A 17,113-nucleotide genomic window follows, 5' to 3' on the forward strand; every position below is an offset into this window, starting at 1 on the left:
TTTTTTTTTTTTTTTAGTCCTTACATAACTCTGGTGAATGACTGTAAGAATTGCCACAGATGTTCATGTAAGGAGTGCCCTGAATGGGGGAAGCTGGCCTATGGGGCAAGTGTGGAATATATTCCACCCCACATGCAATTGGCCGATAGGTATCATTATCTTCAATTTACAGGGTAGGAACCTAGGCTTGGGTATGTTCAGAAACCAGCTCAAGGGTATCTAGCTAAAAAATTATGAGGCTAGACTGGCTAGAATTGGAAGCCAAGTATGTCTGGAATTCATACTTTTAGAAAAACATAGGGAAAATTATACATACATAGGCATACATATATAATTTATTCTAAAGTAGGAAAGTAGAACAAGGTAGAAAAAGACTAGTTTTATGATAATACAACTGAGTGGATTACTGATGGTTGATAAATCTTTCTCCAAGCAAATTTATCTAATTTGTCCACAAGGAACAACACAGCGACTGGGAAATGTGTGTCATTGCATATCAGGGAGTTATATACTAGTTTTATGATCCAGAAATATAAAGATAGGAATTTATAGGAGATGCTAATGTAGGAGAGGAAAAATCTAGAAAGAAGAGAAACTGCCATTGGAAAATAGTGTAGTGATCGTAGCGAAACACAATACAGAAAGTATTAGTAATGAGTACAAGATGTAGATGAGAAGGAAGGGCTTCAATTAGCTGGATCCCTCTTAGGAGGAAGTCTAATTCCACTAAAAATGTATTTGGGGGGAAGACTCTACTGGTAACTTCTTTTCTGCTAAATTTGCCTTAGAGAGAAGGTGGAGCCATTGGGAATGAAAGTTTTGAGGAACGTGAGAGCAAAGAAAGGCAACGATGAGCAGAGCTGGGAAAATTCTGCAGACCAAAAAACAGGCAGCTCTTCAGTTTACAGGGAGCAATGGGCCATTACCCTGATACTCTAAGAAAATATACCAGAAGAAGAAAGTGAGAAACCAAAGATGAAATCTTGACTCTATCATTGCAAATAAAGCTATAACCAGAAAAAAGGAAAAGACACCTAATGAAAACAATTTAATTTTATAAATAACAATTTGGTATTCAGTTCTTAGGTATTTCAAAATATAGATAATACAAGATGAATGTGAATGACTAGATCAAGTGGTAAGGACTTAGAAAATGAGTTGATGTGTCTAAAGTCAAGAATGCTCTAAGAAGCTCCAAATATGAAAGATCTAAAAATGTTAGCTGTGTTCAGTTAAAAAAAAAAAAAGTCCACCAGCTGAGGGAGAAAGAACTGCTAATCTTTCTTGTTTATATTTTCTCTATCAGAGAAAACGATCATCAAATTAGAACAAATAGAACAATTTTGATACGGATTTAGGATTTACTCAGATTTCCTTAGGAACTGAAGTAAAAGAGGGATAAAAAGAAAGATCGTAGTGATTATCAAATACCAGGATGTATTCACTAGAAAAGAGTTTTGTTTTGTTTTGTTTTGTTGCTTATTAGATAAGGACAAGAATACTGGACCAACAATGTATCTTAATTTGAATGATATATCTTACATAGCCTTTTATTATAACTTCTTGAACAAGGTAGAAAAAGACTAGTTTTATGATAATACAACTGAGGGGATTACTGATGGTTGATCAATCTTTCTGCAAGCAAATTTTGTCCTTTTTACTGTGGACACTCAAAATGCTATTCTGTGATTTCACTAAGGAAGTGGAAAACAACACTTTACAAATCTGTGGATAATACAAAGTTTTGAGGAAATCAAATAACTCTTTGAAAATGTTTTGTTATGCAGAGACAGTCACCTCAGGTAATATATTATGTATCAGGAAACAATGTAAAGACCTACATTTAAATTTCAAAAACATCATTTGCACCAACAAAGGATAACAGGGCTTAACGATGGTTCATTTGAAAAGATCTATTTTCACAAAACCCATAATCTTCAGCTACCTTAGGAAAACACTGTTGATTGTTTCTGCTCATTTACTAAAATACTTCTCTTCTTCAGATACATTAAATTCACTCTTAAAACATCCTCTCTCTATACTTTGAAACCTTTTGATTAAAAATAAGTAAGACTTCTAGCTCCTTAGGAAACAAGACAAAGAATTATGTAGCACAGGTAAGTGTGAGCACATCTTAAATAAGTTTCTTTCATAACAAGAATACAATGTAATTTCTATAGCACATCTTCTGGTGAAGGATTTCAGAAGACTCAAAGGACGGCACTTTAAAACGTCTCCTGTCCCAGTAGAAAATGTAAAAGTTAATTCCAAACATTTGTGAATAGTTCGGAACAATTCCATGTAGAGCACAATTATCTTTCATATGGGAAAATATAATCTGGAATTTATGCAAAATGATTAAAAATTTACACCAACATATCATAATAACAAGGTCTTCACAGAAACCACAAAAATAAAAAAAAGGCACCAATTAAATTTCTCACCTGCCTAATACCCAACCGGTATGCAACAATCCGATCTACTGCATCGGGATTCATTTGTGTCCACTGTAGACTGTAAGAATAAACACGATGTCTGTTCTGCCACACAGGATTGTAGGTATCGTAATAGAACTCTGGAGCATAGGCTTTTCCTAAAAATAGAAAGAGTGCTTAAATTTCAATGATGACATATGACAGTCAAACATGATTATTCTTTTTTGGCCCTTTTACCACAGTCTACCATGTGTTCCATGAGTAATTCTTCTATTTGAAAACTCATTATTAAAATCTAACCAATTTTCTGGAGAATTTTAAGAATAGACGTAAGAAGATTTTCTGGTTGATTAGATGAACAGTGTGAGAGGAAAAGAATCAAGCTCGACTACAAGTATTTTGGTCTAAGGAACTGAAAGAATGGAGTTTCCATCAACTGAGATGATAAACTAGGGGAGGGTCAAATTTTGGGGAAAAACTTCAGAGAGTTATTTTTTAATAGTCTGAATGATCTAAATGGAGACATCAACTGGGATATACTAGTCTAGAATTCCAGAGAGGCCAGAATTAAAGCTATAATCTTGTTAACCGTAAGCATATAGATAGATTTTAAGTTTAAAGCCATGAGACTGAAGAAATCACCAAGGGACTGTGAGTAGATAGAGAAGAGTAAGGCCTGTGGCACCTGGGTGGCTCAGTCAGTTAAGAGTCTGCCTTCGGCTCAGGTCATGATCTCAGGGTCCTGGGATCAAGCCCTGAGGTGGGCTCCCTGCCCAGTGGGGAGTCTGCTTCTCCCTCTCCCTCTGACCTTCTTCCTGCTCTTGCTCTCTCTCTCTTATTTGAGAGGGAAAGAATGAGAGAGAGAGCATTAGAAGGGGGAAGGTCAGAGGGAGAAGCAGACTCCCTGATGAGCAGGGAGCCCGATGCAGGACTCGATCCTGGGATTCCAGGATCATGACCTGAGCCGAAGGCAGTTGCTTAACCAACTGAGCCATCCAGGTGCCCAAATAAATAAATTCTTAAAAAAAAAAATGCTAAAGCTTGACCACTGGGGCAATCCAGGGTTAAGAGAGATGAGAGCAGATAACAACCCCAACAAAGCCTAAGATGAAACAGACCAGTGAATGGGAGGAAAATAAAAGTTGTGGCATCCTAGAAGTCAAAAGTAGTGTATCAGCAAGTGAATGATCAATTCTGTCAAAAAACCAAAATCAACAAAAATGAAAATTTGTGTTTATATTGTGTTTGGCCAATACATTTGAAATTACCCAAACAAAAACTTAACGATGACATGAGAACTTGGGCCAATAACAAAGAAGTCTTTATTTAGATTTCAAGGATATGTGAAGAGCATATAGTGTATAGGACATATACAAACCATCTGGTGTTTTTTTTGTTGTTTTTTTTGTTTTTTTTCAGTTACCAAATTGAAAAGTGCACAGACCATTTGGAATTAGAGATCCAACTTTCTGATATTCTGAAATATAGGTATCTTTATACCTTCCTTTTTTTTTTTTACCTATAATGTATTTACTTATTAAATCAATAATATCTAAGGAGAGCCTATTAAATGCCACATAGTATACTAGGCAGTGGGGATATAATGAATGAAGTACAGCCTCTGTCCTCATAGAAATTGCTAACATTTCTTAGATTTTTCAAATAGCTTTGCAATTCTTACTCAATGATGAGTTGATAGTTGTATATTTATCATCCCTCATTCAACATCTTTACTGTCTTTTCTTTTATAAAATTAGGTTAAATATTAAACGTCCTCCTGGATTTTTCCTCATGGATTTCTGTTTGCAGGAACATCTCTTACCTGGTTTTTCCTATTTCTTCATTAGTCATCTATCGTCTAATGATTGCAGAAGAGCTGGCTCATAAAAATTTCTAACAGATAGTTAAAGCATGGATTTTGCCCACTAAGGATAGAAGTGATCGTCTCTATCATCCCAGAGTTCACCAGGAAAAATATAATATCAGATGAACTGAATTTGAATTTGATTTTGGCAAGTTTATTAGTGAAATTAAATAGATGGAATTTAATATCTGAATTTTAGTAACATTTGAAAAATTCTCCATCAACATTGTATGCATTGAAAAAAATGGTCTATGGATATTCATTCAGTTAAACAGAAAATGGATTAAAAGGAGATCTCCTGCATAGAAGAAGATCTCTAGAAAAGAGCCATCACATTCACTTTATTGCTTCTTTTATCTTTTTATGGTATTTTTCCTTATTACTAAGTGATAGCACAAATTCATGTTCATAACGCTTAAGAGCAAAATCTAGATGAGAGGAAAATAATATTCTGAATAAAGAAATCAATACCTAAAATGTTACTGACAACTTGTATTTGAGACCAAATGTTATTGAGAATGTGCATTTAGTAGTAGCCTAGATAAAAAGTTAGGGGGTTTGATTAAAAATAAGCATCCAGGGCACCTAGTTGACTCAGTCGGTTAAGCCTCTGACTTGATTTCAGCTCAGGTCATGATTTCAGGTCCTGAGATTGAGTCCTGCATCGACTCCACCTTCAGCTGAGAGTCTGCTTGGGATTCTCTCTCTCCCTCTGCCTTTGCCCCTCTCCCCACTTGTATGCGTGCATGCACTCGCACGCTGTCTCTCTCTCTCTCTCTGTCAAAATAAATAAATAAAATCTTAAAAAAAAGCATCCAAAACCCATAAATGAAATAATGAGCAGCTTAAGTGAGTAACGTAAACCTGGATGTGTTTTCAGTAGAGACTATTGTCTACATTGAATTAAGGGAATAGTGCTTTTGTTTTTTAACCAAGGGGGATATACAGAGGTATTCAATTTAGTTCTAAGCATCACTTTGTTCATAAAATGAGTGATGCATTCAAATGGAATGAGTAGAAAGAGGAGAGTCACAACCTGCAGCTTGTTTAGCATGCAAAAGAACAAAAAAGTCTCTCAAAAATAGGCAGATGCAGTTTTCTAAGACTTGAAATTCTATCACAGAGAAAGAAATTCAGACAAATTTTAAACGATCTATGAATAAGAGGACTACCAGTGGGTGGATATTAAAAGGAAACATTTTGGTGTTGAAATGTTCTACCAATCCTTTCTGACTATGCAATGACCTACCTCAGGAGACTGTGATTTTCCCTTCACTAGAGGCTTTTTGGCAACACCTACCAGTCATTTAGCAGGGCTGAGATGGGTGACTTTCCCCACAAGGTGGCCATTAAAGCACCTCTGAGTCTCAAATCTATAGGGTGCTATGAAACATGTGCCTACTGTTTATTGGACTACTTTAATTGTACTAAACATACTAATTTATAAATTCCATTTTATGTTTCTAGTACCTGTAGTCTAATCCTATTTTTTTTGTTGTTGTTGACTGCCAGGAGAGTAACTGGCTGCCTGTCATAAATGCAAATTTCCGTAATTCTAGAAGTGATTGTTTATCTAAATAAATACTTTCAAGGTTATTGAAGCAGTTTAACCTTGAAGTTAAAAAATCCTCATGACTCTGTGAATAATATGAATTTGCTTATCAAGATTCTTTTCAAGGTCATCTAACCTTATTTAAGTATTCCAAATAGATCAAATTTCATTGTTAAATTTCATCATCCTTACAGTTAATTGCAGACTATTATGAAGGCTTTCCAGTATATTTTTAAAATATTTTATCTGAATTGATATATCTGTATTACTGTAACATAATATGTAATAATCTTTCATGGAATATCAGTATAGAAAATAATTTAGAGATCTGTTCCAATATCTCACATGATAGATAAAGAAATTTAGGAACAAAATAGAAAAGGTGATGATATACAACAGTTGATATTAATAAATAATCAAATAAAACAGGCCCAATTACAAATTTTAACCTTGCCTCATTAAGTTTTATTTTAGTTGAAGATTTTATTTTTTGTTAATTTTTTTATTTTAATTGAATTGCAACACCTTAGAGTTAGAGGTAAAAAAGTTTTTAGATGGTGTGTAAGTAATACTGATTAGTAATAAATAATTAGTGATAAAATAATTTTGAGGCCCTAGGTGGCTCAGTCAGTTAAGTGTCTAACTCTTGATTTTGGCTCCGGTCATGATTTTACGGTCATGAGATGAAGCCCGGCATTGGGTTCCACTCTCAGCATGGAGTCTGCTTGTCCCTCTCCCTGTGCTCTTCCCCCTGCTTGCTCGAGCGTGCTCTCTCTCTCTCTCTCAAATAAATAAATAAACAAAATCTTAAAAAAATAATAATCTTGACCAGTTACAGTTAAATATAGATATTACGGCTTATATCTCAGAACCTATTTTGTATTAAATCTCTTTTGGATTAACTACCAAAGAAAATGCTTTCTAATTTTATTTAAGAAATAATTTTTAAAAGTCAAAAAAAACCCCCACACATACACAGATTTTTCTGTGATTTCAGAACCATTCATATTTAATATTTACACAACCATTTTGTAAGAAGCACACCATAATACTAAGAAAACACCCTGACAATAATTTTAGGCTTTGACAACCAAACAGGACATCTGCTGGTTGAACACAGAAAGAATTCATAATATATTTTTTTCTTTTTTATCCTCTGGGCATTTTTTTCTCCTTCCAGCAAGCATGCCAAGAAAATTTTTTCTCTTTTATATTCTAGTTTCATTTTTATGCAACATTGTCCCAGTTTAAATCTTTTTAGGCTAAATGACCTAGAACTACATTCATTATCTAAACTAGCAGATAATTTTTAGACACATTATGTATATGGATCTTGGATTTTAAAATATTTTAAAAATATACATAGAAAATTATTTAACTGTTTAATTTTTAAATAGAATTTATATAAAAATATATTTACTCTATTTTGCAAATAATTTTTGAAAAATGATTAAATTGAGATTTTAAAATATGATTTTATGCATAAGCTAAAAGTTCAAGATATAGTAAGAAGCTATGACATGTCACTTTCCTAGTCTAAGAATGTTGAAGTATAACAAATTTTTCTCGGATGCTTCTCTAAGCTTGCAAGCAAGAAGGAATTATTCCTTGAGGGTCAAAAAGCACAGAACTGAAAACCCAACACTGAATAAGAGTATAGGGAAGGAAGGAGTGTTGTTGGTCATTGTACCCTTAGGAGTACAATTTTAGGTCCATAGGAGATGAGGTTAATGGGCCAGTGCAAGATGAGAAGGTGGAAATGAGGCCACTACATATGATCAACATCAGTAAAAATAGCTATCTCAGACATAGAGTCTACTAGAAAAAAATTTCCCTTTACCAGCATAAGAAGATGACAAAAATATTTACATTAACAAAAAATCATCCTTGGCCAATGACACCACTGGAGCACTTGAGTAAAACTAATATCAAGTTATTTTTGAAAGACATGCTCTCAATTTAGACTACAGAGAATTTCTCTTAATTAAACATCAATGAGTCTGAATTCAGAATACAACATTACTAATACACAAGTAATTTACACAAGTAAATGTTCAACTATGGGTGTCTAAGAAAGCCAATGAACAGCTGGATTAGCCTATAGCTAACAGAAACATAAAATAGAATTTATAAATAAGTATGCCCAAGGCCATTGAAGAAATACAATAGAGAATGATAAATACTATTGTACCTTCTTTGAAAGAATAATTAATACTCTCTACTGGGATTAAAGGTAGGTTTCACAGGGGATGTATGTGACATCTTTATAGATCTTAAAGAAGAAATTGTTCAGACAGACAAGGATGGCTTATGGAGGGATAAAGAAGAGAAGAAATAAAGCATGGCCTTTGGTGGAGAAAAACGAATATATTATAGATAATATATTTTAGAACTCCCATAGGAATTGGTATAACTGTAGCATGCAGTGCCCATCTTTCCTACCAAACTCTGTACTTTTGAAGAACAGGGATGGTCTCATCAGCTGTTACATAAGTGCTGACACACTCATGTGCTTGAATAAGACAGGAAGAATAGGTCAGTGCTAACTTATGATGTGTCTTGCTATGATAAAATGTTTGGTATCTACCATATAGTTCAATTTTTTTAACCAGTACTCACTTAAATAGGAGAAAAGATTTTATAGTGTTATCTACAGATTTTCACTTCCCAGAGTGAACTCAAGGAAATCAACAAATTGAATGAGAATGAAATTAATAATCAAAATGTTAATAATCAAGGAATTTCATAAAAACACACTAGCAAAGTATCAAAAATAATAAAACAATTTAAAACTTTTCAAATGTGTATTTATTATCACAAGAAGAGTAGCCACAGAGATCCATGGGAACCTTAAAACACTGATGAAGCACTGATTTAAAAAAAAAAAAAGACTTTTAAAAATCAAAAGAATCACAGCTCTGCACCTGTATGCATTTTTAGTAGAAGCTAACAAACATAGTCAAGTCACATTGTGTTCAGTCAGACTCATAGGCCAGCTAAGGCAGTAGATTACTCATTATGATCTATTAGACATAATATACAGCAAAAATCTATGCAGCTCTGTTACTCCTTCACAGGACGGAAGAAAGAACATGCAGTCATTGGAACCATAAATATTTTCTCTTCAAATTAATGAATCTTGAGTCATGTTAAAAAGAAAAGAAAGGATGGGGTACTTGGGTGACTCAGTCAGTTAAGCATCCCTCTTGATTTTGACTCAGGTCAAATCTCAGGGTTTTGGGATCAAGCCCCACTCTGCATTCAGCAGGGAGTCTGCTGGAGATTTTCTCTTTTTCTCCCTCTGCCCCTCCCCCTCTCTCAAATAAATAAACTTTAAAAAAGAAAAGAAAAGAAATGCTTCTATGGAAATGAGGATTTTTCTAAGTTTTTAATCAGGAATATGATACAAATCCACTTTATAGTTTTTAGTTCTAACTGGTGGGAAAGAAGAGAGTGGACTGGATGAGTGAGAAGCCCTGGGCAGGAAACCAGTAAGAAAATACTGTTAAAACAAAACAAAACAACAACAACAAAAAACATGATTTGGGAAACAAAGAAAGGCTGATTAATTAAAAAAATCATTGCAGATAAGCATCCAATTAGCACTTGTCCTGACTGGATATTGTGGGTAAACTAACTTTTTAATCTTCAGACACTCGAATGGACACTAGAGTTTCTAACTGAGATGGAGAATGACTGTATGCATCCCATCCAGGATGAGTGAAGAATTACATTACCTCTTGGTATCCTATTCTTCTGAAAGCTTAGTGTCTTGATTTGAAGCTATGTAAAGGTTAGTATCCTGAAAGTGGAGGCATAAGAAGTATTCAGAGGACTAAAAAGGTTTAAAACATTTTTAAAAAGAATCAGTACACTCACCTTTGTTTCCTATATTTGAAATTTAATATCAGGCCGTATCTCATGGAAAGGAAGTAATAAAGGAATTACTGCTGAATTGACGGATTCTGCCTATTCTCATTTGACTAGAAAAGTGGTAAATGAATATGAGGAAGGAATGAAAAAATGGAAAATATCTAAGTAATATTAACAAAAGAAACTATTGTATCTGATAAAGAACAATTTATCTTAGAATTAAAGTGAATGTTACAGCAGCAATAACTGAATGTCAAAAGAGTTTTTTCAACAGTGATAACTTGTCAATATGTGTGTACGGGAAACAAATCGTAACAACTAAATTATACAGTTGTGAAGTCAATGACAACATCTCTCAGTTAATGATTTGTTTAGAGTTTGTAAAAAAAAAATTGCAAGACATGTAACAATTTATAACCCAACCAAAACATTTAAATGAAATGCCTTTGTACTTGAGACAGAGAAATGTTTATCCATACTTTGTCTTCCTGTTTAGACACAGTCAATACATTTTCAAATGATCAGTCATTGTAATGACATTATTTTTTCAGTAATATTTTTTAGACTTGAATTAATGAGTAGTCTTTTACTGAAGTACAGTTGACACACAATGTTACATTAGTTTCAGGTGTACAATGTAGCAATCCTGCACAAGTGTATACATTATGCTATTCTATTCTCACCAAAGCGCACACAACCCTATTACAATACTGTTGACTGTATTCCCTATGCTGTTCCTTGCGTCCTTGTGACTTATTCATTCCATAACTGGAAGCCTGCATCTGACCCTCCCTATCACTTATTTTGCCCATCCCCCACCAGATAGTAGGATTCTCATATGCTCAATAAATAACGTTACACAACTCATATCCTTTTATTAAAATGTGTTAGCATAAAGTACAAGAGTAATTAAGTAATTAAAATTATGTAGATTCCGATGTTCTTTTCTTAATTAAAAAAAGGCAGTGAAGGAAAATACTTCGACTTATGTGCAAACTTTTAACTTAGTTTTTTTTTTTTAAGATTCTATCTATTTATTTGTCAGAGAGAAAGAGAGAGAGAGAGAGAGAGAGAGAGAGCACAAGCAGGGGGAGTGGCAGGTAGAGGGGGAGTGGGACTCGATTCCAGGCCCTGGGATCGTGACCTGAGCCGAAGGCAGACACTTAACTGAGCCACCTAGGCATCCCTTAACTTAGTTTTTTAATAGTTTGCTAAAATAATGTAAGTTCACTTGAATATAATATCCTACCATATAATTCAATTTTTCTTTACAGATAGTTTTTAAATGATTAGATATCTAGAGGAAGTTTGTTTATAGAAATACCTACTTGGAAAATTATTTAACTGTAATGAGTTCAAATTGTCTAAATATTTTTACTTCAATATCTGAAATGTGGAATGAACAAAAGACCCAATTTTATAAATTATTCTAAAATCATCTTCAAGTATTAATAATTTAGCCTTCTTCTTAATCTCTGGGAAGGCAGAGGCCATTAAAATGATAGCCCAAGAAAATGGCTTCCAGGCCTATTAGCTAAATGAAAATGATAATCAGACACAAAGATGACAATTTACCAAGAATCCTGTGATTGGTTGTTAGGAAAGAAATCACTCATACTGAAATAAGCAACCAGGTAGGGTTTTCAGAAGTAATATGTTTGAATAATCACTTCTCGCCACACAAAGGATCTGTTTTAACAAACCACTAAATGCTCAGGCCACAAATATCCACATCAGTAGATAATGGGATATGTTTTCCATTGTAAAAATCCTCCCCCAATTTAAGACACTTCTCAGTGGAGTTCATAATTTCATTTTAGCAGGGATCTGCCATACAAAGTCAAAATTCTTCATTAATACAATAAAAAATTAATAAACATGGTGTTATCAGCAAATATTACTAATAATAGATCCATTTAGTTACTGTGAAGGACTCTTTCAATTAGGTTTTTTGGTTCTTAAAAACAGCAGTTATTTTATGAAGTTAGCTGGTTAGAAAGCTAACTCTGGAGATTCAAGTAGATCTGCATATGCAATTTATTCTACTTATATTTTTTGATATAGTCTGTATAAAATACTTATCATAACACTGGGGAAATAGATTTAAATAAATATTAATTTCTTGCTGTATCCCCTCCCACAAAAAAAAAGGAAAGGAAAAAAAAGAGAGAGTAAACTCTCTAGGAAGAGTTCCATACTTGGTTTCATTGTAATGGTAGAAGCACAGGAAATTGAAGCAATTTTAAAACTCAACTGGACAAATTTAAATGAATGCCCTTTTATTTTCTTTAAACTTTAATGAAACAATATTTCAACATAATTGAATCACCTCTGACCTAGAAAACAAAATATTTATACAAAGTAGTTATTGGCTTGCACACCAAATATATATATTGTATTGGGTAATATAAAATAAATATATGTATTTACCAGATAACATTTCAACTTAAATGAATAACCCCTTTAATTCTAAATCTCTGAGTGTACTTTGTCAGAAATGATGCAAAATATGAACAATATGATTTCTTTTTTTCCAAGCAGGTTTAGATTAGGATCTGGTCCAAAAATTTTAAAAAGATGACTTGAATTTGATGAAACTGTTAGCTTTCACATTTGGCATGTAAATAGGAAAGAAATAGCTAAGGGTTTAGAGAAAGTTTAGAAATGAAACTTATAAATCCACTGGTATTTAACAAAGAAATATCTAAGTAATTGGTATGTGTAAAAACCACACGTTCAGGCACCTGAGTGGCTCAGTTGGTTAAGAGTCTGCCTTTGGCTCAGGTTGTGATCCTGGGATCAAGCCCCGCATGGGGTTCCCTGCTGAGCGGGGAGCCTGTTTCTCTCTCTCCCTCTGCCCCTCCCCCAGCTCGTGCTCTCTCCCTCTCAAAGAAAGAAATAAATACAAAAAACAAAACAAACAAAACAAACCACATGTTCTAAAGAAAAATAATGTGGAGAGAGCCTCCCAAAATAAAGATGGCGGATTGTTGGTGGAGGAGAGATGTGTATGAAGAGAAAGGAGAAAAGGCTCTGTACTTTAATTACTCCCTTTGTATACCATAGAGCTTGCCCACCATCCTGTCCAGTATTTGAGACACATATGAAAATTATACATCTGGGGCTGATGTTTAAAAGTTATTCTACTATAATTTACCATTACAACCAAGGACTCTTGGAGCAAGAAAAATCTTAAGGGACAAAAATTGTATCTCAAATTTATATAGGAATTTGCAGTTTACAAAGTACTTTCACAAATATTAACTTATTTTAGTCTTCACAGAGTTTGAGAAGGGCAAATATGCAAAAGAATATTACCTGGCTTGAGCTGCAAATCTTGAGAGTTAATATGAACATCATAATTACTTAACTAATGCAGACTATTTACCTTGCCTGGTTTGCAAGATCATCCCTCAAAAAGATCCGAATGAACATTTTTGTGAGAAGGAAGTGGGGTTACACCATTCACCTAAATATACAAAGAAAGCTGGCGTTCAAACAGAGCATCTGATTGCTACCTTCCTCAATGTATATTATTTCAAGAATGGTAGGATAAAAGGAAATTATTAGAAATCTCTCTCTTTAGAAACATTGCAGGAAATACTCCCAAGGCAGAGAGAATACAAAACTATTTTGCTTTGTTTTATATTTAAAAATGTTCATGTATACATAGTATATGTCAATTGTCAGTGGGTGAGAGAAGCACAAGGTCAAAGTAGCTATCTGGAGTGCTACATTTGGCTCTGCCACAATGACGGATGCAGGGTGAATCCGTGCTTCTCTTTTGTTGGTAGGTGAAGGTCTCTAGGATATCCCTTCAAGACTTATACCACTTCTTTCATATATTACAATGATGCCTATGAACGAGCTAGCTCTAGAATAGATATGTACGTATGGTGGCATAGGGAACAGAGACAAAATTGAGACTGCAGGAGAAATTACATAGATATCATTAAATTTCACAACACAAAAGCAGATTTAGAAGTAGAAAATGATTCAGTGTGTATGGTGTCCAGTCCCTGGGATAAACACAACCTTCCTATTTTGTAGTGAGTGTACCTTGTTCGCTGACCAATTTTATTTCCCCGGTTCATCCTATACATCCTACACCTAAGAAATACTGCCGGAGAATCAAATCAGTGAAATATCTAGCAACCATTTATTTAGGAAACCAATTGCTAATTCTCATATGGTCCAGAAAGGAAACAGAAATACTATCTACAGTCCCCTTCAATATGCAAGGAGAGTATTTATGAGCCAATATATGGAATAACCAAAAATCTCTGTTTATATACTATACCCATATTTTTATAAGCTTCCAGACATTTTGCTTTCTTTTTCTGGAAACCCCTAAAGATTTCTCACATGTAATCCAAAAGCCAATCACTTCAGGCTTTCCTGTCTTTCCTTTCTTATTCCAGCTTCCATCAAAGAAACAGTCAGTTCCCTTAAGGTGGTGTACAGTGTGGGGAAATTTTATGCAAATCAGAATTATGTAACTGAAACTGTGTGTGAAACAAATACCAATGTACAAAATTTGCAATGGAGTGTGTCTAAAAGGGAAAAGAATCCCACTGATGGTGTAATTGTAGAGATTCAATTTATTTTTGTTCAAGTCTCATAATTTCAGACACTGAGGGATTTTTTTATTCTCTTCCATATACCACAAATACATCTGGATAAATGCCTTCTCAAGAAGACCCCAGGGGGGTCTTCGTTTTCATAATTTTGAAAACCTGCTTCTAGTGTTCTTCTACCTGGTCACAGAAAATATTCCAATCGTGGCTCCTAAAGCATTAGAAGAAAGCTTAGTTTAGGGAATAAAACCGTTCTTTCTTGGAGTAAGGAAAAATCAATGCTTCATCTCTCCTAGACAAAAATAAGAGTTTTTAAGGCACTTCTGTTGTTAGGTTTCACTGTTTGTCAGTCACTATGCAAATCAACTTGTATACATTATGTTTTGTTTTGTTTTTTTTAAAACGCACAATCCTCTGCAGGATGAGAATCTTCTTATCATTTTCTTTTTACAAAAGATTAAAGATTAGAGATCTTAAACAGTTTGCCCTGTAGTAAGTAACCATAGTAAGTAACAGAGCTACATTCCGAATTCATGCGATCCAAAGTCCCTTTTTTGTTCTAACATCCAACGTCCCTGGAAATGGTCGCTCACAACCAAGTGTGTCTGGCTGACGGGGTGAGTGGGGCTAATACTCAGGCTCTATTCCTCTTGCAACTGCTTCTGCGGTGACATAGGAGTCACATCTGTTCATGAAATAGGACTTTCCCCTAATTCACACACAAATACTGTACAGGCTGGTGGATTTCCTGATGTCACTTCCACTAATCTAGGAAGTATCCCTGCTTTCCTCCTCCATCCACTGAGTACAGAAACTGAAACTACAATTTACCCCTGGTACTCAACCAGATTTGTCATGCTATATTGCAATCTGAGAGTATTATCAACTCAGGACCTCATAAAAATAAGGACTGACAAAATCTCTAAAATGAGAGTTACCTGTATTTTGTGAAATATTTAACTCTGGAATAATGAATATATAGTAAGCTGCAAATAAATGTACTCATTTTTTCCTAAAGTTATACATTCCCTAAAAACTTTACAGTGCCAAATATCTTAAAGCCTTGTGTTCGCTTAAAGGACCATTGGCTGGGGCTTGCGCACGGAGGGGCCACAGATGGATGAACTGACCCACTGGCTCTCAGGCTGAGACAGCTGAATGTTCAATGGAGTACTTATAGACTACATTAACTTCTTGGCAAGTGCCGTTGCTGCACATGTGGGTGGTCCATTGCTGAATATGAATGTGCTGAATATCATTTAGGCAGGGAGCAAGAGGCGTTCTAGTGAGTTGGAGAGGAGCCCGGAAGGTACGCTGTTTATCTTCTAGGAACACTTACTTTCTCCAAAACATATAGCTTGAATTAATAAAGTGGATTTAGATGGGAATAAAGGAAACTAGTTATTGAAACTGAATCACCGTGCCTCTCTAAGAATAATTAAAAGATCTGTGAATATGACTCCTAGCACAGGAAAAAGATTAGAGCACAAATAACTGTTCTTACCATATTGCTAGGAAGCACTGGTCTGGATCTGACCACAAGGCGGATATCTGCCTGCAGTCAGATCCTGAGGCTTATAATAACTGTCATACTGGAGTTCTTCTGAAATAGACAAAGTTCATTAGAATGATGAAAGAAGGGGATTTTTAAAGTTATGCTTACTTAAGTAATGTAAAATTGTAAGACTGGTTTTATCCTCTAGTCTAAAACCTGAAAAGAATTTATAAAAAGAAAACCTCTATTGACTTTTTCGATTTAAGGCTCTGTCACAAAATCTCTCTTGAGAAAAGACGATGGATCAGGTTGTGAGCCATCATCTGTGGAATCTCTCTCCTGACCACTTTGAGTCTGGTTTTTGCATGCCTTTGGAACAAGTTTTGTACTGTTCTCATCCATTAATCATCCCTTCAGGGTGACAAACAGAAGCAAGGTGTTTAAACAGGCACTTGGAAGTTTGGGAGTTGGCTTTGATTCCACTGAACTAAAAAGCCCTTTGATTCTTTCATAGATTGGTTTTATTACCACCCAAAACCTCGTGAAAAATCCAACTGCACTAAGTACTAAACAGATCGTTTCTTAACAGCCTATTATTTTCTTAGTGATAGAAATACTAAACATATAACATTCATACACATACATATGTGTCATTTCTACATTTGGGTTTCTCTGTTTTATTCCTCTCTGGTTGTCAGTGAAATATTATGAGAACTCTTTTCTCTCAGGGGAAACTATTTGTGATTTCAGACTGTTTCTTATCCTCTGCAAACTGGATCTAATGCCTGCCCGAAATAATATCAGGAAATTGTGAGAAATAGTTTTGGAATCCGACAGGCTAACCTTGTTAGGTTATCTCTGTCCTCCCTTCACTCTACCCAGCAGTCACAGTCTTGCTTATAAAATGGTAACCCCACAAGAACCTCAAAACCTGATTCATACCTCTTCATTTAACTTGTATGTATGACCTTTGTAACCAACATATTAGGTTGTTCTATATTCTTAATGTAACAGCTGCTATCTCTTAAACTAAGGGGCATAATTGAGGAACGATGATAGTGGTTATCATGGGAAGGGGAAATCTGTGAAGATAATCAGTTGTGTCTCCATCTAAAGGAGAGTAATTTAGAGGTTAGTGGAGGAAAAAGGAACAAAGAATTTTTGAAGAACAATCAATTTTTAAAATTACCTTAAATATATTAACATGATATGGATTAGGAAAATTATATCCATGATAACATTAAATAGAACAAGCACCTTCATATTATAAAATACCTCCTTATTCTCACCCTACCTTAGTTGGCCAATATCATTCAT

At 34.6% G+C, this 17,113-nt stretch overlaps 1 protein-coding gene across 4 annotated transcripts in view; it reads right to left on the reverse strand.

Annotated features, from left to right (window-relative positions):
* The window catches only part of MDGA2 (MAM domain containing glycosylphosphatidylinositol anchor 2), a 799,761-nt gene that overhangs the window by 99,310 nt on the left and 683,338 nt on the right, over positions 1-17,113 (reverse strand). For all 4 annotated transcript variants that reach the window (XM_073895162.1, XM_073895160.1, XM_073895161.1 and 1 more), the window contains one exon: positions 2,445-2,593. In XM_073895162.1, the coding sequence (XP_073751263.1) occupies positions 2,445-2,593 (149 nt within the window). The remainder of the gene's footprint in view (positions 1-2,444; positions 2,594-17,113) is intronic.

This window comes from Callorhinus ursinus, unplaced genomic scaffold (assembly GCF_003265705.2).
Source record: "Callorhinus ursinus isolate GAN/ISIS: 27379988/994484 unplaced genomic scaffold, GSC_fseal_2.0 scaffold8, whole genome shotgun sequence".
Taxonomy (NCBI): domain Eukaryota; kingdom Metazoa; phylum Chordata; class Mammalia; order Carnivora; family Otariidae; genus Callorhinus; species Callorhinus ursinus.